The sequence below is a fragment of the Squalius cephalus genome (genome assembly GCF_949319135.1).
Source record: "Squalius cephalus genome assembly, chromosome: 8".
Lineage (NCBI taxonomy): Eukaryota > Metazoa > Chordata > Actinopteri > Cypriniformes > Leuciscidae > Squalius > Squalius cephalus.
The window spans coordinates 22,038,424-22,064,152 of record NC_137129.1 but is presented as its reverse complement, the minus strand read 5'-3'; the positions used below and the strand labels follow the sequence as shown (position 1 = coordinate 22,064,152).

At 39.5% G+C, this 25,729-nt stretch overlaps 1 protein-coding gene across 2 annotated transcripts in view; it reads right to left on the bottom strand.

Moving 5' to 3' along the window:
* cratb (carnitine O-acetyltransferase b) overlaps positions 1-25,729 on the bottom strand; it is a 184,124-nt gene that overhangs the window by 144,376 nt on the left and 14,019 nt on the right. For both annotated transcript variants that reach the window (XM_079878078.1, XM_079878077.1), the window contains exons 6-8: positions 23,832-24,006; positions 23,361-23,451; positions 23,129-23,216 (exon numbers count right to left, since the gene is read on the bottom strand). In XM_079878078.1, coding sequence (XP_079734204.1) covers positions 23,129-23,216; positions 23,361-23,451; positions 23,832-24,006 — 354 coding nt within the window. The remainder of the gene's footprint in view (positions 1-23,128; positions 23,217-23,360; positions 23,452-23,831; positions 24,007-25,729) is intronic.

The window sequence follows — 25,729 nt, the reverse complement described above, 5'->3', positions numbered from 1 at the left end:
TTTTTTTTTCAAATGCTTATAACTTTGGGTGTGGTCAACTTATTTTCACGAGACTCATCTTTTTAGACTCCTGAATCATTGCCGAGTCCTATGATACCAAACATGCTAGGTTTCGCCTTACGGTTTGTGTAGCGTTGTGATTTAGCGCTTAAAAAACATTTGGCTATATCTTCGAAACCGCTAGTCCGATCGAGACGAAACCACCGTCAGAAGTTTGGAAACATAGGTCGATAGCTATACGCCAATGCCCAAATGCGAAAATATTGATGTTTAGGGGTAGTAAATTCCAAACAAAGTCATGTGTCAGTCATTTTTTACGTGTTTTTTCATATAAATGCCTATAACTCTGAAGCGAATTGAGATATTTTCACCAAAACTGACACACATATGTATGGGCTCACTCTGAGGACACGTAAAAAAAATTGTGGGACTAAGCCTCTTGGTGGCGCTATAATAGAACAAAACATGAAATTCCCATTGACTTCAATAGAGTTTTGTGAAATAAAATGCTATTTTCATTCAAAACCTACTTTTTCGAACTCCTCCTACACCGATTGTCCGATTTTCACCAAAATCGAATCATATCATCTCCAGACTGTGCCGACTGAAAGTTATGGATTTCGTGTCGATTGACGAAACCGTTTTCGTATAGCGCAGCAGCAAAGTTGAGGCATGATGCTAAAAGCATTATTCAGGCTTTATCTCTGCAATGCCTTGACATATTGACACCAAACTTTGTATGTGTCATTGTCACTTCACTCTGACCACATCACATCAGTTTTGTAACTGCGCCACCTATTGGTCGAAAGTGATAATCCATTAAATCATATTTTTAATTACTGTTTATATGATTTTTCAGGCATTTCGCCTAAAATCTTCTTTAAATGTCTTTAATTGCTAATTGTTGCAGTTGATCTGACACTTTCAGCAATGTTGGCATGTCTTGTCGTCTTATTCTGCTTGGCCCCGGTAATTGCTGCTTGCAGCTATATTTCTTCATTTTTCCGACTGGGAGTCTATGGCAGCCCATAGAACCGCTTGCGGGAAAGTTATGAAATTTGGCACACTGATAGAGGAGGGTCTGACCTATCAGCATAGCAAATTTGGAGTCTCCAAGTCATTACCTCTAGCGCCACCATCTGTCCAAAGTTGCACTCATGTTTATGCTAATAACTTTTGAACCAGATGGGCTAGAAACAAAATTATTTTTTTCTCTGATTCCATAGCTCAAGCCGATTCGATTGCACCCTATGACGTCATTTTCCGTCATGAAAATTTTTCCGCCATTTTGAATTTTCCGAAAAACCTACTTTTTCGAACTCCTCCTAGGCCGTTACTCCGATTTTGACGAAATTTGAACCAGATCATCTCCAGACCATGCCGACAAAAAGTTATGGAATTCAAGTTGATTCTCTTAACCGTTTTCGATAAACCCACGAAGAAATTTTACGTAGCGCTTGCGAAAACAGACATAAGGCTGTATCTCCGCAACGCTTTATCAGATTCAGACCAATCTTGGTACATGTCATCACAAGTATGACCTGAGGCTACATGCTGCGTTTCGGCGCAGCGCCACCTACTGGTCCGGAGATATGACAAATGGATGTTTTTGCTTATAACTTCTGAATGGTTTGTCCAAAAATCATAAAATCAGTCTCGTTAGATTCAGGGCAACATGCCGAGTCGACTGATATCCAATTTTCCCAGATCAGCCATTTTGGCTGTCGGCCATTTTGAATTATGTGCTAAAATGCTGTATTTTATGAACGCGTGAACGTATCGTTACAAAACTCGGAATGGATCATCAGCACGATGCCCTGAAGGAGCCTGAGAAGTTTCGAAACAGTGCCACCTAGTGGTGAATTTTTTTCCCCAAATGCTTCCAAATGCTTATAACTTTGGGTGTGGTCGACTTATTTTCACGAGACTCATCTCATTAGAGTCCTGAATCGTTGCCAAGTCCCACGATACCAAACATGCTAGGTTTCGCCTTACGGTTTGTGTAGCGTTGTGATTTAGCGCTTAAAAAACATTTGGCTATATCTTCGAAACCGCTAGTCCGATCGAGACGAAACCACCGTCAGAAGTTTGGAAACATAGGTCGATAGCTATACGCCAATGCCCAAATGCGAAAATATTGCTGTTTAGGGGTAGTAAATTCCAATCAAAGTCATGTGTCAGTCATTTTTTACGTGTTTTTTCATATAAATGTCTATAACTCTGAAGCGAATTGAGATATTTTCACCAAAATCGACACACATATGTATGGGCTCACTCTGAGGACACGTAAAAAAAAATGGTGTGACTGAGCCTCTTGGTGGCGCTATAACAGAACAAAACATGAAATTCCCATTGACTTCAATACAGTTTTGTGAAATAAAATGCTATACTAAACAAATGCATTGGTTTAATATTACGAAACTCAGAATGTGCCATGAACACCATCCCCTGAAGGTACTCAAAATATTTTGAGACAGTGCCACCTAGTGGTCAAAAGTTATAATTTTTTTTCCAAAAAGGCTAATAACTTTTGAATAGATCTAGCTATTGAAATGACACTGGTCTTAATAGATTCCCTGGCTCAAGCAGAGAACATAGATACCAAGTTTTCCTTATTTGGCCGAACTTCCTGTCCGCCATCTTGATTTTCAGTCAAAACCTACTTTTTCGAACTCCTCCTAGACTGTTTGTCCGATTTTCACCAAAATCGAATCGTATCATCTCCAGACTGTGCCGACTAAAAGTTATGGAATTCGTGTCGATTGACGAAACCGTTTTCGTATAGCTCAGCAGCAAAGTTGAGGCATGATACTAAAAGCACTATTCAGGCTTTATCTCTGCAATGCCATGACATATTGACACCAAACTTTGTATGTGTCATTGTCTCCTCACTCTGACCACATCACATCAGTTTTGTAACTGCGCCACCTATTTGTCGAAAGTGATAATCAGTTAAATCATATTTTTAATTACTGTTTCTATGATTTTTCAGCCATTTCGTCTAAAATCCTCTTTAAATGTCTTTAATTGCTCATTGTCGCAGTTGGTCTGACACTTTCAGCAATGTTGGCATGTCTTGTCATCTGATTGTGCTTGGCCCCGGTAATGGCTGCTTGCAGCTATATTTAGGGGCCAAGCACCGAAGGTGCGGAGGCACCTATTGTATCTGTTCCCGTTCTTATTATTATTCTTCTTCTTCTTCTTCTTCTTCCGCCATGGGAGTCTATGGCAGCCCATAGAACCGAATGCGGGAAAGTTGTTTTGGTTTGACATTCTGATAGAGGACAGTCCCAACATTAAATACACCAATTTTTGTGTTTCTAAGTCATTCCCTCTAGCGCCACCACCTGTCCAAAGTTTCACTTTTATTTTGCTAATAACTTTTGAACCGTAAGGCCAATCAACAAAATTCTTTTTCTCTCTGATTCCTGAGCTCATGCCAATTCGATTGCACCCTATGACGTCATTTCCGTCATAACAATATGGCCGCCATTTTGAATTTATCTAAAAAGCTACTTTTTCGAACTCGTCCTAGACGGTTTGTCCGATTTGCACGAAAATTAAACCAGATCATCTACAGACCATGCTGACAAAAAGTTATGGAATTCAAGTTGATTCGTCAAACCGTTTTCGATAAACCCACGAATAAATTTTACGTAGCGCTTGCGAAAACAGATGTAAAGCCGTATCTCCGCAACGCTTTATCAGATTCAGACCAAAGTTGGTACATGTCATCACAAGCATGACCTGAGGCTACATGCTGTGTTTCGGCGCAGCGCCACCTACTGGTCCGGAGATATGAAAAATGGCTATTTTTGCTTATAACTTCTGAACAGTTTGTCCAAAAATCATAAAATTGGTCTCGTTAGATTCAGGGTAACATGCCGAGTCCACTGATATCCAATATTACCATATCGGCCATTTTGGCTGTCGGCCATTTTGAATTTTGTGCTAAAATGCTGTATTTTAAGAACACATGAACGGATTGTTACGGAACTTGGTATGGGTCATCAGCCCGATGTCCTGAAGGAGCGTGAGAAGTTTCGAAACAGCGCCACCTAGTGGTGATTTTTTTTTTTCAAATGCTTATAACTTTGGGTGTGGTCAACTTATTTTCACGAAACTCATCTTTTTAGACTCCTGAATCATTGCCGAGTCCTATGATACCAAACATGCTAGGTTTCGCCTTACGGTTTGTGTAGCGTTGTGATTTAGCGCTTAAAAAACATTTGGCTATATCTTCGAAACCGCTAGTCCGATCGAGACGAAACCACCGTCAGAAGTTTGGAAACATAGGTCGATAGCTATACGCCAATGCCCAAATGCGAAAATATTGATGTTTAGGGGTAGTAAATTCCAAACAAAGTCATGTGTCAGTCATTTTTTACGTGTTTTTTCATATAAATGCCTATAACTCTGAAGCGAATTGAGATATTTTCACCAAAACTGACACACATATGTATGGGCTCACTCTGAGGACACGTAAAAAAAATTGTGGGACTGAGCCTCTTGGTGGCGCTATAATAGAACAAAACATGAAATTCCCATTGACTTCAATAGAGTTTTGTGAAATAAAATGCTATTTTCATTCAAAACCTACTTTTTCGAACTCCTCCTACACCGATTGTCCGATTTTCACCAAAATCGAATCATATCATCTCCAGACTGTGCCGACTGAAAGTTATGGATTTCGTGTCGATTGACGAAACCGTTTTCGTATAGCGCAGCAGCAAAGTTGAGGCATGATGCTAAAAGCATTATTCAGGCTTTATCTCTGCAATGCCTTGACATATTGACACCAAACTTTGTATGTGTCATTGTCACTTCACTCTGACCACATCACATCAGTTTTGTAACTGCGCCACCTATTGGTCGAAAGTGATAATCCATTAAATCATATTTTTAATTACTGTTTATATGATTTTTCAGGCATTTCGCCTAAAATCTTCTTTAAATGTCTTTAATTGCTAATTGTTGCAGTTGATCTGACACTTTCAGCAATGTTGGCATGTCTTGTCGTCTTATTCTGCTTGGCCCCGGTAATTGCTGCTTGCAGCTATATTTATTATTATTCTTCCGTTTCTTCCGACTGGGAGTCTATGGCAGCCCATAGAACCGATTGCGGGAAAGTTGTTTTGGTTTGACATTCTGATAGAGGACAGTCCCAACATTAAATACACCAATTTTGGTGTTTCTAAGTCATTCCCTCTAGCGCCACCACCTGTCCAAAGTTTCACTATTATTTTTTTAATAACTTTTGAACCGTAAGGCCAATCAGCAAAATTCTTTTTTCCTCTGATTCCTGAGCTCAAGCCGATTCGATTGCATCCTATGACGTCATTTTCCGTCATTAAAATATGGCCGCCATTTTGAATTTATCTAAAACGCTACTTTTTCGAACTCGTCCTAGACGGTTTGTCTGATTTGCACGAAAATTGAACCAGATCATCTTCAGGCAGTGCTGACCAAAAGTTATGGAATTCAAATTGATTCGTCAAACCGTTTTCGATAAACGTTCGAACAAATTTTACGTAGCGCCTGCAAAAACATTCGTAAGGCTGTATCTCCGCAACGGTTTATTGTATTCAGACCAAACTTGGTACATGTCATCACAAGCATGACCTGAGGCTACGTGCTGCGTTTCGGCGCAGCGCCACCTACTGGTCCGGAGATATGAAAAATTGATATTTTTGCTTATAACTTCTGAACAGTTTGTCCAAAAATCATAACATTAGTCTCGTTAGATTCAGGGCAACATGCCGAGTCGACTGATATCCAATTTTACCATATCGGCCATTTTGACTGTCGGCCATTTTGAATTTTGTGCTAAAATGCTGTATTTTAAGAAAGCATGAACGGATTGTTACGAAACTTGGTATGGGTCATCAGCATGATGTCCTGAACGAGCGTGAGAAGTTTCGAAACAGCGCCACCTAGTGGTGAATTTTTTTTTCAAATGCTTATAACTTTGGGTGCGGTCGACTTATTTTCATGAGACTCATCTAATTAGACTCCTGAAACCTTGCCGAGTCCTACGATACCAAACATGCTAGGTTTCGCCTTACAGTTTGTGTAGCGTTGTGATTTAGCGCTTAAAAAACATTTGGCTATATCTTCGAAACCGTTTGTCCGATCGAGACGAAACCTCCGTCAGAAGTTTGGAAACATAGGTCGATAGTTATACGCCAATGCCCAAATGCGAAAATATTGATGTTTAGGGGTAGTAAATTCCAATCAAAGTCATGTGTCAGTCATTTTTTACGTGTTTTTTCATATAAATGTCTATAACTCCGAAGCGAATTGAGATATTTTCACCAAAATCGACACACATATGTATGGGCTCACTCTGAGGACATATAAAAAAAATGGTTGGACTGAGCCTCTTGGTGGCGCTATAATAGAACAAAACATGAAATTCCCATTGACTTCAATACAGTTTTGTGAAATAAAATGCTATACTAAACAAATGCATTGGTGTAATATTACAAAACTCAGAATGTGCCATCTGCACCATCCCCTGAAGGTACCCAACATATTTAGAAACAGTGCCACCTAGTGGTCAAAAGTTATAACAAAATTTCCAAAACTGCTAATAACTTTTGAATAAATTGGCCTATTGTAATGCAACTCATCTTAGTAGATTCCTTGGGTCAAGCTGAGAACATAGATACCAAGTTTACCTTATTTGGCCTAACTTCCTGTACGCCATCTTGATTTTCATTCAAAACCTACTTTTTCGAACTCCTCCTAGACCGTTTGTCCGATTTTCACCAAAATCGAATCGTATCATCTCCAGACCGTGCCGACTAAAAGTTATGGATTTCGTGTCGATTGACGAAACCGTTTTCGTATAGCGCAGCAGCAAATTTGAGGCATGATGATAAAAGCACTATTCAGGCTTTATCTCTGCAATGCCTTGACATATTGACACCAAACTTTGTATGTGTCATTGTCTCCTCACTCTGACCACATCATATCAGTTTTGTAACTGTGCCACCTATTTGTCAAAAGTGATAATCAATTAAATCATATTTTTAATTACTGTTTCTATGATTTTTCAGCCATTTCGTCTAAAATCCTCTTTAAATGTCTTTAATTGCTCATTGTTGCAGTTGGTCTGACACTTTCAGACATGTTGGCATGTCTTGTCGTCTTATTCTGCTTGGCCCCGGTAATTGCTGCTTGCAGCTATATTTATTATTATTATTATTATTCCGCTCTGGGAGTCTATGGCAGCCCATAGAACTGATTGCGGGAAAGTTGTTTTGGTTTGACATTCTGATAGAGGACAGTCCCAACATTAAGTACACCAATTTTGGTGTGTCTAAGTCATTCCCTCTAGCGCCACCACCTGTCCAAAGTTTCACTTTTACTTTGCTAATAACTTTTGAACCGTAAGGCCAATCAGCGAAATCCTTTTTTCCTCTGATTCCTGAGCTCATGACGATTCGATTGCACCCTATCACGTCATTTTCCGTCATAAAAACATGGCCGCCATTTTGAATTTTCCGAAAAAGGTACTTTTTCGAACTCGTCCTAGACGGTTTGTCCGATTTGCACGAAAATTGAATCGGATCATCTTCAGGCAGTGGTGACAAAAAGTTATTAAAATCTTGTTGATTCGTCAAACCGTTTTCGATAAACGCTCGAACAAATTTTACGTAGCGCTTGCAAAAACAGTCGTAAGGCTGTATCTCCGCAACGGTTTATCGTATTCAGACCAAACTTGGTACATGTACTCACAAGCATGACCTGAGGCTACATGCTGCGTTTCGGCACAGCGCCACCTACAGGTCCGGAGATATGAAAAATGGCTATTTTTGCTTATAACTTCTGAACAGTTTGTCCAAAAATCATAAAATTGGTCTTGATAGATTCAGGGCGTCATGCCGAGTCGACTGATATCCAATTTTGCCATATCGGCCAATTTGACTGTCGGCCATTTTGAATTTTGTGCTAAAATGCTGTATTTTAACAACGCATGAACGGATTGTTACGAAACTTGGTATGGGTCATCAGCACGATGTCCTGAAGGAGTGTGAGAAGTTTCGAAACAGCGCCACCTAGTGGTGAATTTTTTTTTTCAAATGCTTATAACTTTGGGTGTGATCGACTTATTTTCACGAAACTCATCTCATTGGACTCCTGAATCGTTGCCGAGTCCAAAGATACCAAACATGTTAGGTTTCGCCTAACGGTTTGTGTAGCATTGTGATTTAGCGCTTAAAAAACATTAGGCTATATCTTCGAAACCGTTTGTCCGATTGAGACGAAACCACCGTCAGAAGTTTGGAATCATAGCTTGTTATCTATACGCAAAAGCCCAAATGTGAAAATATTGATGTTTAGGGGTAGTAATATTCAATCAAAGTCATGTGTCAGTCATTTTTTACGTGTTTTTTCATAAATGTCTATAACTCCGAAGCAAATTGAGATTTTTGCACCAAAATCGACACATATGTATGGGCTCACTCTGATGACACATAAAAAAAATGGTGGGACTGAGCCTCTTGGTGGCGCTATAATAGAACAAAACATGAAATTCCCATTGATTTCAATAGAGTTTTGTGAAATAAAATGCTATACTAAACAAATGCATTGGTGTAATATTACGAAACTCAGAATGTGCCTTCAGCACCATCCCCTGAAGGTACTCAAAATATTTCGAAACAGCGCCACCTAGTGGTCAAAAGTTATAACAAAATTTCCAAAAAGGCTAATAACTTTTGTTAAAATCTGTCTATTGAAATGCCACTGGTCTTAATAGATTCCTTGGGTCAAGCCGAGAACATAGATACCAAGTTTTCCTTATTTGGCCGAACTTCCTGTCCGCAATCTTGATGTTCAGTCAAAGCCTACTTTTTCGAACTCCTCCTAGACCGTTTGTCCGATTTTCACCAAAATCGAATCGTATCATCTCCAGACCGTGCCGACTAAAAGTTATGGATTTCGTGTCGATAGACGAAACCGTTTTCGTATAGCGCAGCAGCAAAGTTGAGGCATGATGCTAATAGCACTATTCAGGCTTTATCTCTGCAATGCCTTGACATATTGACACCAAACTTTGTATGTGTCATTGTCACTTCACTCTGACCACATCACATCAGTTTTGTAACTGCGCCACCTATTGGTCGAAAGTGATAATCCATAAAATCATATTTTTAATTATTGTTTCTATGATTTTTCAGGCATTTTGCATAAAATCCTCTTTAAAGTCTATAATTGCTCATTGTTGCAGTTGGTCTGACACTTTCAGACATGTTGGCATGTCTTGTCATCTTATTCTGCTTGGCCCCGGTAATTGCTGCTTGCAGCTATATTTATTATTATTAGGGGCCAAGCACCGAAGGTGCGGAGGCACCTATTGTTTTTGTTCCGGTTCTTATTATTAGGGGCCAAGCACCGAAGGTGCGTAGGCACCTATTGTATCTGTTCCCGTTCCTATTATTATTATTATTCTTCCGTTTCTTCCGACTGGGAGTCTATGGCAGCCCATAGAACCGATTGCGGGAAAGTTGTAATGGTTTGACATTCTGATAGAGGACAGTCCCAACATTAAATACACCAATTTTGGTGTGTCTAAGTCATTCCCTCTAGCGCCACCACCTGTCCAAAGTTTCACTTTTATTTTGCTAATAACTTTTGAACCGTAAGGCCAATCAACAAAATTCTTTTTTTCTCTGATTCCTGAGCTCATGCCAATTCGATTGCACCCTATGACGTCATTTCCGTCATAACAATATGGCCGCCATTTTGAATTGTCCTTAAAAGCTACTTTTTCGAACTCGTCCTAGATGGTTTGTCCGATTTGCACGAAAATTGAACCAGATCATCTTCAGGCAGTGCTGACCAAAAGTTATGGAATTCAAATTGATTCGTTAAACCGTTTTCGAAAAACGCTCGAACTAATTTTACGTAGCGCCTGCAAAAACAGTCGTAGGGCTCTATCTCCGCAACGGTTTATCGTATTCAGACCAAACTTGGTACATGTCATCACAGGCATGACCTGAGGCAACATGCTGTGTTTCGGCGCAGCGCCACCTACTGGTCCGGAGATATGGAAAATGGCTATTTTTGCTTATAGCTTTTGAACAGTTTGTCCAAAAATCATAAAATTGGTCTCGTTAGATTCAGGGCAACATGCCGATTCGACTGATATCCAATTTGACCATATCGGCCATTTTGACTGTCGGCCATTTTGAATTTTGTGCTAAAATGCTGTATTTTATGAACGCATGAACGAATTGTTACGAAACTTGGTATTGGTCATCATCACGATGTCCTGAAGGAACCTGAGAAGTTTCGAAACAGCGCCACCTAGTGGTGAATTTTTTTTCCCAAATGCTTATAACTTTGGGTGTGGTCGACTTATTTTCACGAGACTCATATCATTACACTCCTGAATCGTTGCCAAGTCCCACGATACCTAACATGCTAGGTTTTGCCTTACGGTTTGTGTAGCGTTGTGATTTAGCGCTTAAAAAACATTTGGCTATATCTTCGAAACCGCTAGTCCGATCGAGACGAAACCACCGTCAGAAGTTTGGAAACATAGGTCGATAGCTATACGCCAATGCCCAAATGCGAAAATATTGATGTTTAGGGGTAGTAAATTCCAATCAAAGTCATGTGTCAGTCATTTTTTACGTGTTTTATTATATAAATGTCTATAACTCCGAAGCGAATTGAGATATCTTCACCAAAATTGACACACATATGTATGGGCTCACTCTGAGGACACATAAAAAAAATGGTGTGACTGAGCCTCTTGGTGGCGCTATAACAGAACAAAACATGAAATTCCCATTGACTTCAATACAGTTTTGTGAAATAAAATGCTATACTAAACAAATGCATTGGTGTAATATTACGAAACTCAGAATGTGCCATCAGCTCCATCCCCTGAAGGTACCCAAAATATTTCGAGACAGCGCCACCTAGTGGTCAAAAGTTATAACAAAATTTCCAAAAAGGCTAATAACTTTTGAATAAATCTGGCTATTGAAATGCCACTGGTCTTAATAGATTCCCTGGGTCAAGCCGAGAACATAGATACCAAGTTTTCCTTATTTGGCCAAACTTCCTGTCCGCCATCTTGATTTTCATTCAAAACCTACTTTTTCGAACTCCTCCTAGACCGTTTGTCCGATTTTCACCAAAATCGAATCGTATCATCTCCAGACTGTGCCGACTAAAAGTTATGGATTTCGTGTCGATAGACGAAACTGTTTTCGTATAGCGCAGCAGCAAAGTTGAGGCATGATGCCAAAAGCACTATTCAGGCTTTATCTCTGAAATCCCTTGAAATATTGACACCAAACTTTGTATATGTCATTGTCACTTCACTCTGACCACATCACATCAGTTTTGTAACTGCTCCACCTATTGGTCGAAAGTGATAATCCATTAAATCATATTTTAAATGACTTTTTATATGATTTTTCAGCCATTTCATCTAAAATCCTCTTTAAATGTATTTAATTGCTCATTGCTCCAGTTGGTCTGACACCTTCAGCCATTTTGGCATATCCTGTCATCTGCTTGCGCTTGGCCCCGATAATTGCTGCTTGCAGCTATATTTATTATTATTCTTCTTCTTCTTCTTCCGCTCTGGGAGTCTATGGCAGCCCATAGAACCGCTTGCGGGAAAGTTATGAAATTTGGCACAATGATAGAGGACAGTCCAAAAAGTCACCATACCAAATTTGGTGTCCTAAAACCAATCCCTCTAGCGCCACCAACTGTCCAAAATTTCACTTTTATTTTGCTAATAACTTTTGAACCGCAAGGCCAATCAACAAAATTCTTTTTTCCTCTGATTCCTGAGCTCATGACGATTCGATTGCACCCTATGACGTCATTTTCCGTCATAAAAATATGGCCGCCATTTTGAATTTTTCGATAAACCTACTTTTTCGAACTCGTCCTAGACGGTTTGTCCGATTTGCACGAAAATTGAACCAGATCATCTTCAGGCAGTGCTGACCAAAAGTTATGGAATTCAAATTGATTCGTCAAACCGTTTTCGATAAACGCATGAATACATTTTACGTAGCGCTAGCAAAAACAGTCGTAAGGCTGTATCTCCGCAACGGTTTATCGTATTCAGACCAAACTTGGTACATGTACTCACAAGCATGACCTGAGGCTACATGCTGCGTTTCGGCGCAGCGCCACCTACTGGTCCGGAGATATGAAAAATGGCTATTTTTGCTTATAACTTCTGAACAGTTTGTCCAAAAATCATAAAATTGGTCTCGTTAGATTCAGGGCGACATGCCGAGTCGACTGATATCCAATTTTACCATATCGGCTATTTTGACTGTCGGCCATTTTGAATTTTGTGCTAAAATGCTGTATTTTAAGAACGCACAAACAGATTGTTACGAAACTTGGTATGGGTCATCAACACGATGTCCTGAAGGAGTGTGAGAAGTTTCGAAACAGCGCCACCTAGTGGTGATTTTTTTTTTTTAAATGCTTATAACTTTGGGTGTGATCGACTTATTTTCACGAAACTCATCTCATTAGACTCCTGAATCGTTGCCGAGTCCAACGATACCAAACATGCTAGGTTTTGACTTACGGTTTGTGTAGCGTTGTGATTTAGCGCTTAAAAAACAGTAGGCTATATCTTCGAAACCGTTTGTCCGATCGAGACGAAACCACCGTCAGAAGTTTGGAAACATAGGTCGATAGCTATACGCCAATGCCCAAATGCGAAAATATTGATGTTTAGGGGTAGTAATATTCAATCAAAGTCGTGTGTCAGTCATTTTTTACGTGTTTTTTCATATAAATGTCTATAACTCCGAAGCAAATTGAGATTTTTGCACCAAAATCGACACATATATGTATGGGCTCACTCTGAGGACACATAAAAAAAATTGTGGGACTGAGCCTCTTGGTGGCGCTATAATTGAACAAAATATGAAATTCCCATTGACTTCAATACAGTTTTGTGAAATAAAATGCTATACCAAACAAATGCATTGGTGTAATATTACGAAACTCAGATTGTGTCATCAGCACCATCCCCAGAAGGCAACCAAAATATTTCAAGACAGCGCCACCTAGTGGTCAAAAGTTATAACAAAATTTCCAAAAAGGCTAATAACTTTTGAATAAATCTGGCTATTGAAATGCCACGGATCTTAATAGATTCCTTGGGTCAAGCCGAGAACATAGATACCAAGTTTTCCTTATTTGGCCAAACTTCCTGTCCGCCATCTTGATTTTCATTCAAAACCTACTTTTTCGAACTCCTCCTAGACCGTTTGTCCGATTTTCAGCAAAATCGAATCGTATCATCTCCAGACTGTGCCGACAAAAAGTTATGGATTTCGTGTCGATTGATGAAACCGTTTTCGTATAGCACAGCAGCAAAGTTGAGGCATGATGCCAAAATGACTATTCAGGCTTTATATCTGCAATGCCTCGACATATTGACACAAAACTTTGTATGTGTCACTGTCTCCTTACTCTGACCACACCACATCAATTTCGTAACAGCGCCACCTTTTGGTCAAAAGTGACAATCCATTAAATCATATTTTGAATCACTTTTTACATGATTTTTCAGCCATTTCGCCTAAAATCCGCTTTAAATGTCTTTAATTGCTCATTGTTGCAGTTGGTCTGACACTTTCAGACATGTTGGCATGTCTTGTCGTCTTATTCTGCTTGGCCCCGGTAATTGCTGCTTGCAGCTATATTTAGGGGCCAAGCACCGAAGGTGCGGAGGCACCTATTGTTTTCGTTCCCGTTCTTATTATTATTATTCTTCCTTCTTCCGACTGGGAGTCTATGGCAGCCCATAGAACCGATCGCGGGAAAGTTGTAATGGTTTGACATTCTGATAGAGGACAGTCCCAACATTAAATACACTGATTTTGGTGTGTCTAAGTCATTCCCTCTAGCGCCACCACCTGTCCAAAGTTTCACTTTTATTTTGCTAATAACTTTTGAACCGTAAGGCCAATCAACAAAATTATTTTTTCCTCTGATTCCTGAGCTCATGCCGATTCGATTGCACCCTATGACGTCATTTTCCGTCATATAAATATGGCCGCCATTTTGAATTTTCTGAAAAAGCTACTTTTTCGAACTCGTCCTAGACGGTTTGTCCGATTTGCACGAAAATTGAACCAGATCATCTTCAGGCAGTGCTGACCAAAAGTTATGGAATTCAAATTGATTCGTCAAACCGTTTTCGATAAACGCACGAATACATTTTACGTAGCGCTAGCAAAAACAGTCGTAAGGCTGTATCTCCGCAACGGTTTATCGTATTCAGACCAAACTTGGTACATGTACTCACAAGCATGACCTGAGGCTACATGCTGCGTTTCGGCGCAGCGCCACCTACTGGTCCGGAGATATGAAAAATGGCTATTTTTGCTTATAACTTCTGAACAGTTTGTCCAAAAATCATAAAATTGGTCTTGATAGATTCAGGGCGACATGCCGAGTCGACTGATATCCAATTTTGCCATATCGGCCATTTCGACTGTCGGCCATTTTGAATTTTGTGCTAAAATGCTGTATTTTAAGAACGCACAAACGGATTGTTACGAAACTTGGTATGGGTCATCAACACGATGTCCTAAAGGAGTGTGAGAAGTTTCGAAACAGCGCCACCTAGTGGTGATTTTTTTTTTTAAATGCTTATAACTTTGGGTGTGATAGACTTATTTTCACGAAACTCATCTCATTAGACTCCTGAATCGTTGCCGAGTCCAACGATACCAAACATGCTAGGTTTTGCCTTACGGTTTGTGTAGCGTTGTGATTTAGCGCTTAAAAAACAGTAGGCTATATCTTCGAAACCGTTTGTCCGATCGAGACGAAACCACCGTCAGAAGTTTGGAAACATAGGTCGATAGCTATACGCCAATGCCCAAATGCGAAAATATTGATGTTTAGGGGTAGTAATATTCAATCAAAGTCATGTGTCAGTCATTTTTTACGTGTTTTTTCATATAAATGTCTATAACTCCGAAGCAAATTGAGATTTTTGCACCAAAATCGACACATATATGTATGGGCTCACTCTGAGGACACATAAAAAAAATTGTGGGACTGAGCCTCTTGGTGGCGCTATAATTGAACAAAATATGAAATTCCCATTGACTTCAATACAGTTTTGTGAAATAAAATGCTATACTAAACAAATGCATTGGTGTAATATTACGAAACTCAGATTGTGTCATCAGCACCATCCCCTGAAGGCAACCAAAATATTTCAAGACAGCGCCAACTAGTGGTCAAAAGTTATAACAAAATTTCCAAAAAGGCTAATAACTTTTGAATAAATCTGGCTATTGAAATGCCACGGGTCTTAATAGATTCCTTGGGTCAAGCCGAGAACATAGATACCAAGTTTTCCTTATTTGGCCAAACTTCCTGTCCGCCATCTTGATTTTCATTCAAAACCTACTTTTTCGAACTCCTCCTAGACCGTTTGTCCGATTTTCACCAAAATCGAATCGTATCATCTCCAGACTGTGCCGACAAAAAGTTATGGATTTCGTGTCGATTGATGAAACTGTTTTCGTATAGCACAGCAGCAAAGTTGAGGCATGATGCCAAAATGACTATTCAGGCTTTATATCTGCAATGCCTCGACATATTGACACAAAACTTTGTATGTGTCACTGTCTCCTTACTCTGACCACACCACATCAATTTCATAACAGCGCCACCTTTTGGTCAAAAGTGACAATCCATTAAATCATATTTTGAATCACTTTTTACATGATTTTTCAGCCATTTCGCCTGAAATCCTCTTTAAATGTCTTTAATTGCTCATTGTTGCAGTTGGTCTGACACTTTCAGACATGTTGGCATGTCTTGTCGTCTTATTCTGCTTGGCCCCGGTAATTGCTGCTTGCAGCTATATTTAGGGGCCAAGCACCGAAGGTGCGTAGGCACCTATTGTATCTGTTCCCGTTCCTATTATTATTATTAGGGGCCAAGCACCGAAGGTGCGGAGGCACCTATTGTATCTGTTCCCGTTCCTATTATTATTATTATTCTTCCGTTTCTTCCGACTGGGAGTCTATGGCAGCCCATAGAACCGATTGCGGGAAAGTTGTTTTGGTTTGACATTCTGATAGAGGACAGTCCCAACATTAAATACACCAATTTTGATGTTTCTAAGTCATTCCCTCTAGCGCCACCACCTGTCCAAAGTTTCACTTTTATTTTGCTAATAACTTTTGAACCGTAAGGCCAATCAACAAAATTCTTTTTTCCTCTGATTCCTGAGCTCATGCTGATTCGATTGCACCCTATGAAGTCATTTTCCGGCATATAAATATGGCCGCCATTTGGAATGAACTGAAAAAGCTACTTTTTCGAACTCGTCCTAGACGGTTTGTTCGATTTGCACGAAAATTGAACCAGATCATCTTCAGGTAGTGCTGACAAAAAGTTATGGAATTCAAATTGATTCGTCAAACCGTTTTCGATAAACGCACGAATACATTTTACGTAGCGCTAGCAAAAACAGTCGTAAGGCTGTATCTCCGCAACGGTTTATCGTATTCAGACCAAACTTGGTACTTGTACTCACAAGCATGACCTGAGGCTACATGCTGTGTTTCGGAGCAGCGCCACCTACTGGTCCGGAGATATGAAAAATGGCTATTTTTGCTTATAACTTCTGAACAGTTTGTCCAAAAATCATAAAATTGGTCTCGTTAGATTCAGGGCAACATGCCGAGTCGACTGATATCCAATTTGACCATATCGGTCATTTTGGCTGTCGACCATTTTGAATTTTGTGCTAAAATTCTGTATTTTATGAACGCATGAACGGATTGTTACGAAACGTGGTATGGGTCATCAGCACAATGTCCTGAAGGAGCCTGAGAAGTTTCGAAACAGCGCCACCTAGTGATGAATTTTTTTTTTCAAATGCTTATAACTTTGGGTGTGGTCGACTTATTTTCACGAAACTCATCTCATTAGACTCCTGAATCGTTGCCGAGTCCTACAATACCAAACATGCTAGGTTTCGCCTTACGGTTTGTGTAGCGTTGTGATTTAGCGCTTAAAAAACATTTGGCTATATCTTTGAAACCGCTAGTCCGATCGAGACGAAACCACCGTCAGAAGTTTGGAAACATAGGTCGATAGCTATACGCCAATGCCCAAATGTGAAAATATTGATGTTTAGGGGTACTAATTTCCAATCAAAGTCATGTGTCAGTCATTTTTTTCGTGTTTTTTCATATAAATGTCTATAACTCCGAAGCAAATTGAGATTTTTGCACCAAAATCGACACATATATGTATGGGCTCACTCTGAGGACACATAAAAAAAATTGTGGGACTGAGCCTCTTGGTGGCGCTATAATTGAACAAAATATGAAATTCCCATTGACTTCAATACAGTTTTGTGAAATAAAATGCTATACTAAACAAATGCATTGGTGTAATATTACGAAACTCAGATTGTGTCATCAGCACCATCCCCTGAAGGCAACCAAAATATTTCAAGACAGCGCCACCTAGTGGTCAAAAGTTATAACAAAATTTCCAAAAAGGCTAATAACTTTTGAATAAATCTGGCTATTGAAATGCCACGGGTCTTAATAGATTCCTTGGGTCAAGCCGAGAACATAGATACCAAGTTTTCCTTATTTGGCCAAACTTCCTGCCCGCCATCTTGATTTTCATTCAAAACCTACTTTTTCAAACTCCTCCTAGACCGTTTGTCCGATTTTCACCAAAATCGAATCGTATCATCTCCAGACTGTGCCGACAAAAAGTTATGGATTTCGTGTCGATTGATGAAACCATTTTCGTATAGCACAGCAGCAAAGTTGAGGCATGATGCCAAAATGACTATTCAGGCTTTATATCTGCAATGCCTCGACATATTGACACAAAACTTTGTATGTGTCACTGTCTCCTTACTCTGACCACACCACATCAATTTCGTAACAGCGCCACCTTTTGGTCAAAAGTGACAATCCATTAAATCATATTTTGAATCACTTTTTACATGATTTTTCAGCCATTTCGCCTGAAATCCTCTTTAAATGTCTTTAATTGCTCATTGTTGCAGTTGGTCTGACACTTTCAGACATGTTGGCATGTCTTGTCGTCTTATTCTGCTTGGCCCCGGTAATTGCTGCTTGCAGCTATATTTATTATTATTATTCTTCCTTCTTCCGACTGGGAGTCTATGGCAGCCCATAGAATCGATCGCGGGAAAGTTGTAATGGTTTGACATTCTGATAGAGGACAGTCCCAACATTAAATACACCAATTTTGGTGTGTCTAAGTCATTCCCTCTAGCGCCACCACCTGTCCAAAGTTGCAGTCATATTTATGCTAATAACTTTTGAACCACAAGGGCTAGAAACAAAATTCTTTTTTCCTCTGTTTCCTGAGCTCATGACGATTCGATTGCACCCTATGACGTCATTTTCCGTCATTATAATTTTTCCGCCATTTTGAATTTTTCAAAAAACCTACTTTTTCGAACTCCTCCTAGGCCGTTGCTCCAATTTCCACGAAAATTGAATCAGATCATCTTCAGACCACGCCTACAAAAAGTTATGCAATTCGTGTTGATTCATCAAACCGTTCTCGAATACCGCGCAAACAAATTTTACGTAGCGCTTGCGAAAACAGACACAAGCCTGTATCTCCGCAACGCTTTATCGTATTCAGACCAAACTAAGCACATATCATCACAAGCATGACCTGAGCCTACATGCTGCGTTTCGGCGCAGTGCCACCTACTGGTCCGGAGATATGAAAAATGGCTGTTTTTGCTTATAACTTCTGAATGGTTTGTCCAAAAATCATAAAAGTGGTCTCGTTAGATTCAGGGCATCATGCTGAGTCGACTGATATCCAATTTTCCCAGATCAGCCATTTTGGCTGTCGGCCATTTTGAATTATGTGCTAAAATGCTGTATTTTAGGAATGCATGAACGTATCGTTACGAAACTCGGTATGGGTCATCAGCACGATGTCCTGAAGGAGCCTCAGAAGTTTCGAAACAGTGCCATCTAGTGGTGAATTTTTTTCCCCAAATGCTTCCAAATGCTTATAACTTTGGGTGTGGTCAACTTATTTTCACAGGACTCATCTCTTTAGACTCCTGAATCGTTGCCGAGTCCAGCGATACCAAACATGTTAGGTTTCGCCTTACGGTTTGTGTAGCGTTGTGATTTAGCGCTTGAAAAACATTTGGCTATATCTTTGAAACCGCTTGTCCGATCGAGACGAAACCACCTTCAGAAGTTTGGAAACATAGGTCGATAGCTATACGCCAATGCCCAAATGCGAAAATATTGATAGTAAGGGGTAGTAAAATCCAATCAAAGTCATGTGTCAGTCATTTTTTACGTGTTTTTTCATATAAATGTCTATAACTCTGAAGCGAATTGAGATATTTTCACCAAAATTGACACAAATATGCATGGGCTCACTCTGAGGACACATAAAAAAAATGGTGGGACTGAGCCTCTTGGTGGCGATATAACAGAACAAAACATGAAATTCCCATTGACTTCAATACAGTTTTGTGAATTAAAATGCTATAGTAAACAAATGCATTGGTGTAATATTACAAAACTCAGAATGTGCCATCAGCACCATCCCCTGAAGGTACCCAAAATATTTTGAGATAGCGCCACCTAGTGATCAAATGTTATGACAAAATTTCCAAAAAGGCTAATAAATTTTGAATAAATCTGGCTTTTGAAATGCCACTGGTCTTAATAGATTCCTTCGGTCAAGCCGAGAACATAGATACCAAGTTTTCCTTATTTGGCCAAACTTCCTGTCCGCCATCTTGATTTTCAGTCAAAACCTACTTTTTCGAACTCCTCCTAGACCGTTTGTCCAATTTTCACCAAAATCGAATTGTATCATCTCCAGACTATGCTGAATAAAAGTTATGGATTTCGTGTCAATAGACAAAACCGTTTTGGTATAGCGTAGCAGCAAAGTTGAGGCATGATGCTAAAAGCACTATTCAGGCTTTATCTCTGCAATGCCTTGACATATTGACACCAAACTTTGCATGTGTCATTGTCACTTCACTCTGACCACATCACATCACTTTTGTAACTGCGCCACCTATTGGTCGAAAGTGATAATCCATTAAATCATATTTTAAATGACTTTTTATATGATTTTTCAGCCATTTCACCTAAAATCCTCTTTTAATGTATTTAATTGCTCATTGTTGCAGTTGGTCTGACACCTTCAGCCATGTTGGCATATCCTGTCATCTGCTTGCGCTTGGCCCCGATAATTGCTGCTTGCAGCTATATTTATTATTATTCTTCCTTCTTCCGACTGGGAGTCTATGGCAGCCCATAGAACCGATCACGGGAAAGTTGTAATGGTTTGACATTCTGATAGAGGACAGTCCCAACATTAAATACACCAATTTTGGTGTGTCTAAGTCATTCCCTCTAGCGCCACCACCTGTCCAAAGTTGCAGTCATGTTTATGCTAATAACTTTTGAACCACAAGGGCTAGAAACAAAATTATTTTTTCCTCTGATTCCTGAGCTCATGACGATTCGATTGCACCCTATGACGTCATTTTCCGTCATGGAAATTTTTCCGCCATTTTGAATTTTTCAAAAAACCTACTTTTTCGAACTCCTCCTAGGCCGTTGCTCCAATTTCCACGAAAATTGAATCAGATCATCTTCAGACCATGCCGACAAAAAGTTATGCAATTCGTGTTGATTCGTCAAACTGTTCTCGAATACCGCGCAAACAAATTTTATGTAGCGCTTGTGAAAACAGACACAAGCCTGTATCTCCGCAACGCTTTATCGTATTCAGACCAAACTAAGCACATATCATCACAAGCATGACCTGAGCCTACATGCTGCGTCTCGGCGCAGTGCCACCTACTGGTCCGGAGATATGAAAAATGGCTGTTTTTGCTTATAACTTCTGAATGGTTTGTCCAAAAATCATAAAAGTGGTCTCGTTAGATTCAGGGCATCATGCTGAGTTGACTGATATCCAATTTTCCCAGATCAGCCATTTTGGCTGTCGGCCATTTTGAATTATGTGCTAAAATGCTGTATTTTAGGAATGCATGAACCTATCGTTACGAAACTCGGTATGGGTCATCAGCACGATGTCCTGAAGGAGCCTGAGAAGTTTCGAAACAGTGCCATCTAGTGGTGAATTTTTTTCCCCAAATGCTTCCAAATGCTTATAACTTTGGGTGTGGTCAACTTATTTTCACAGGACTCATCTCTTTAGACTCCTGAATCGTTGCCGAGTCCTACGATACCAAACATGCTAGGTTTCGCCTTACGGTTTGTGTAGCGTTGTGATTTAGCGCTTAAAAAACATTTGGCTATATCTTCGAAACCGATTGTCCGATCGAGACGAAACCTCCGTCAGAAGTTTGGAAACATAGGTCGATAGCTATACACCAATGCCCAAATGCGAAAATATTGATGTTTAGGGGTAGTAAAATTCAAACAAAATCATGTGTCAGTCATTTTTTACGTGTTTTTTCATATAAATGTCTATAACTCTAAAGCGAATTGAGATATTTTCACCAAAACTGACACACATATGTATGGGCTCACTCTGAGGACACGTAAAAAAAATTGTGGGACTGAGCCTCTTGGTGGCGCTATAATAGAACAAAACATGAAATTCCCATTGACTTCAATACAGTTTTGTGAAATAAAATGCTATTTTCATTCAAAACCTACTTTTTCGAACTCCTCCCACACCGTTTGTCCGATTTTCACCAAAATCGAATCATATCATCTCCAGACTGTGCCGACTAAAAGTTATGGATTTCGTGTCGATTGACGAAACCGTTTTCGTATAGCGCAGCAGCAAATTTGAGGCATGATGATAAAAGCACTATTCAGGCTTTATCTCTGCAATGCCTTGACATATTGACACCAAACTTTGTATGTGTCATTGTCTCCTCACTCTGACCACATCACATCAGTTTTGTAACTGTGCCACCTATTTGTCGAAAGTGATAATCAATTAAATCATATTTTTAATTACTGTTTCTAAGATTTTTCAGCCATTTCGTCTAAAATCCTCTTTAAATGTCTTTAATTGCTCATTGTTGCAGTTGGTCTGACACTTTCAGACATGTTGGCATGTCTTGTCGTCTTATTCTGCTTGGCCCCGGTAATTGCTGCTTGCAGCTATATTTAATATTGATTTTGTTGTAGTTAATGCATTAATGAATTCAGTTCCAAGAAAACATAAGCCCATGTCTTTATTACTTTCGGTAATTTGTGTGGATGACACTCGCAGCACTGCAAAATCACTTTTTGTTTAACAATATAATTATAATAATAATAATAATAATAATAATAATAATGCAATATATTTAATATTACCGTATTCAATAAAAACACAACTTTATGGATCTTACAAGTGTAAAGATGCAGTCCTCCACTAGTCTTCAACATTAACATTTCTATGATAATTGATGGTATTTCACTTGTTGATTTTCTAATAAATATTTTTCACAAATCACGATACACAAATAACATTGTTAAACATCCCATCAGGGTTTGATTTATGAATAAATTACCTGAAAAAAGGTTAATTCTCCATTTACTCATAAATGTGAGATATATTATAGCAACTTTTGTGTATGTGTGTATAAGGGATACAACTGAGCTGCGGCTCTGAGGCCTCTAATTAATTTAAAAAAAAAAAAAAAAAAAAATTCCACCAGAATTATCCAGTCATCATGTCAAGATAACAAAGTTATTTTTTTTTTATTAATTTGAGGATTTAGAGTGGCAGCTCAAGTTACTTATTTAAGTTAAACAATCCATTGTATACATCAACTCTGAAGGTGATGATACATGGGGCAACTTTTTGAGCAATGTTGCTGGGCAATGTTGCTGGGAAATGTTGCCGGGCAATGTTGCCGTCAACGGGCAACCAGGTGAGACACAGGGCCCATGACCGATCTAAAGTATCCAGACAGAAATTTGTTGCCATTTCTCAATGGGAAAGCGCCCAAGCAACATCGCTCTGCAACATTGCTCAGAAAAGTTGCCCTGTGTATCATCACTTTGACAGTCCTAGTTTAAATGACAGAACATTAAGAATAGGCCTCTGACATATAGGTCACCTGTAGTGTCTTGTCAAACCAGCGATTGCCACTGTTTGAATAAGTCCCACCGCCATGCAAAATCTGTGCTGCCATTCGACTAGAATACCTGCCAATCAATGAACATTCTTGGCATCAAATCAAACCATCACCGATAAAGATGTAAACAACATTGTTAAAATCATTTAAAAGAAAATACACTGCTTATCTCTAGCAACTGTTCAATAACAATCAATGTAAACACAATTCTTACTTCTCATCAGAAATCCTCATAACTGGAGAGTCCAAGCACAACGTAAAGATTGATTTCTCTATCAGCCTCACAGATTCTTTATTGATTTTATCTAAAGAGGGGGAAAAAAGTAAAAACAAACAAAAAAGCTTCAAATCAAGCATGAAACTCTCGACACTGGAACTATGCAGTTAGATGGTCAAGAGTGAAATTGAATCTGCCTGTAAGCCACATGGGCCATATGTGCGGAGGCAAAGACTGACCTCACATTGTAATAACACTTTTGTGCATCACTCTAGCTAATGGATAATTAAGAACACTTCTTTAATTTTTAACACTATATTTAAGCAATATACAACCACAACCTTTTGTTGTGTTCTCAACATTTTTGAGAACACAACAATGAATGTTTTCTGAACCTTGCAGTTAGATGCAAGTTAGAGAAATCTATTATTGTGTTAAATAGTAGTTCAGTGTGCAGGACAGATATACCTCTGAGCAAGCGAGTGTAAGCCTGACCCCATGTGTGACGATGCTCGCTGGTCAAAATTCCCATTGGTTCCTTGTCGGTTTTCCACGACTGAGAGCGGATCCGCAACAGCTGAGCATGGATCTGACTTTCTGTCAATGGTGTTCCATCACTGTTGTAAACATCCAACTGGAAAAACTACACACACACACACACACACACACACATTCAACCACTTACATGTTTGTAATCACTAAGATTTGTATGTTTGTTTTTAAAAAAAGAAACAGGATACTTTAAAATTAGAATGTGATTTATTACATGAAACCAATTTTTAATAATATTCTTCTTATAATCCTGACGACCAATAATTCACCGGGAGTATTGTGCAGTGAAGAGTAACATCAAAAACTATAGATATAGAAACTGCAACACGCAATATGGCGGAATAGGTCCCACCTTCTAAGTTAAAGAGCCAATCACTGATTGTTAAAGTCATTGCGTCACTGCAGCTGCCATATATATATATACAATATTATATATATATATATATATATATATATATATATATATATATATATATATATATATATATATATATATATAACACACAATATTATACACTCACCTAAAGGATTATTAGGAACACCATACTAATACTGTGTTTGACCCCCTTTCGCCTTCAGAACTGCCTTAATTCTACGTGGCATTGATTCAACAAGTTGCTGAAAGCATTCTTTAGAAATGTTGGCCCATATTGATAGGATAGCATCTTGCAGTTGATGGAGATTTGTGGGATGCACATCCAGGGCACGAAGCTCCCGTTTCACCACATCCCAAAGATGCTCTATTGGGTTGAGATCTGGTGATTGTGGGGGCCATTTTAGTACAGTGAACTCATTGTCATGTTCAAGAAACCAATTTGAAATGATTCGAGCTTTGTGACATGGTGCATTATCCTGCTGGAAGTAGCCATCAGAGGATGGGTACATGGTGGTCATAAAGGGATGGACATGGTCAGAAACAATGCTCAGGTAGGCCGTGGCATTTAAACGATGCCCAATTGGCACTAAGGGGCCTAAAGTGTGCCAAGAAAACATCCCCCACACCATTACACCACCACCACCAGCCTGCACTGTGGTAACAAGGCATGATGGATCCATGTTCTCATTCTGTTTACGCCAAATTCTGACTCTACCATCTGAATGTCTCAACAGAAATCGAGACTCATCAGACCAGGCAACATTTTTCCAGTCTTCAACTGTCCAATTTTGGTGAGCTCGTGCAAATTGTAGCCTCTTTTTCCTATTTGTAGTGGAGATGAGTGGTACCCGGTGGGGTCTTCTGCTGTTGTAGCCCATCCGCCTCAAGGTTGTGCATGTTGTGGCTTCACAAATGCTTTGCTGTATACCTCGGTTGTAACAAGTGGTTATTTCAGTAAAAGTTGCTCTTCTATCAGCTTGAATCAGTCGGCCCGTTCTCCTCTGACCTCTAGCATCAACAAGGCATTTTCGCCCACAGGACTGCCGCATACTGGATGTTTTTCCCTTTTCACACCATTCTTTGTAAACCCTAGAAATGGTTGTGCGTGAAAATCCCAGTAACTGAGCAGATTGTGAAATACTCAGACCGGCCCATCTGGCACCAACAACCATGCCACGCTCAAAATTGCTTAAATCACCTTTCTTTCCCATTCTGACTTTCAGTTTGGAGTTCAGGAGATTGTCTTGACCAGGACCACACCCCTAAATGCATTGAAGCAACTGCCATGTGATTGGTTGATTAGATAATTGCATTAATGAGAAATTGAACAGGTGTTCCTAATAATCCTTTAGGTGAGTGTCAGTCAATGTATAAACAAACCGCACCCGACCGACGTTTTCAACTAACCCGCCCGCAACTCGGACCGCAAAAAAAGAAA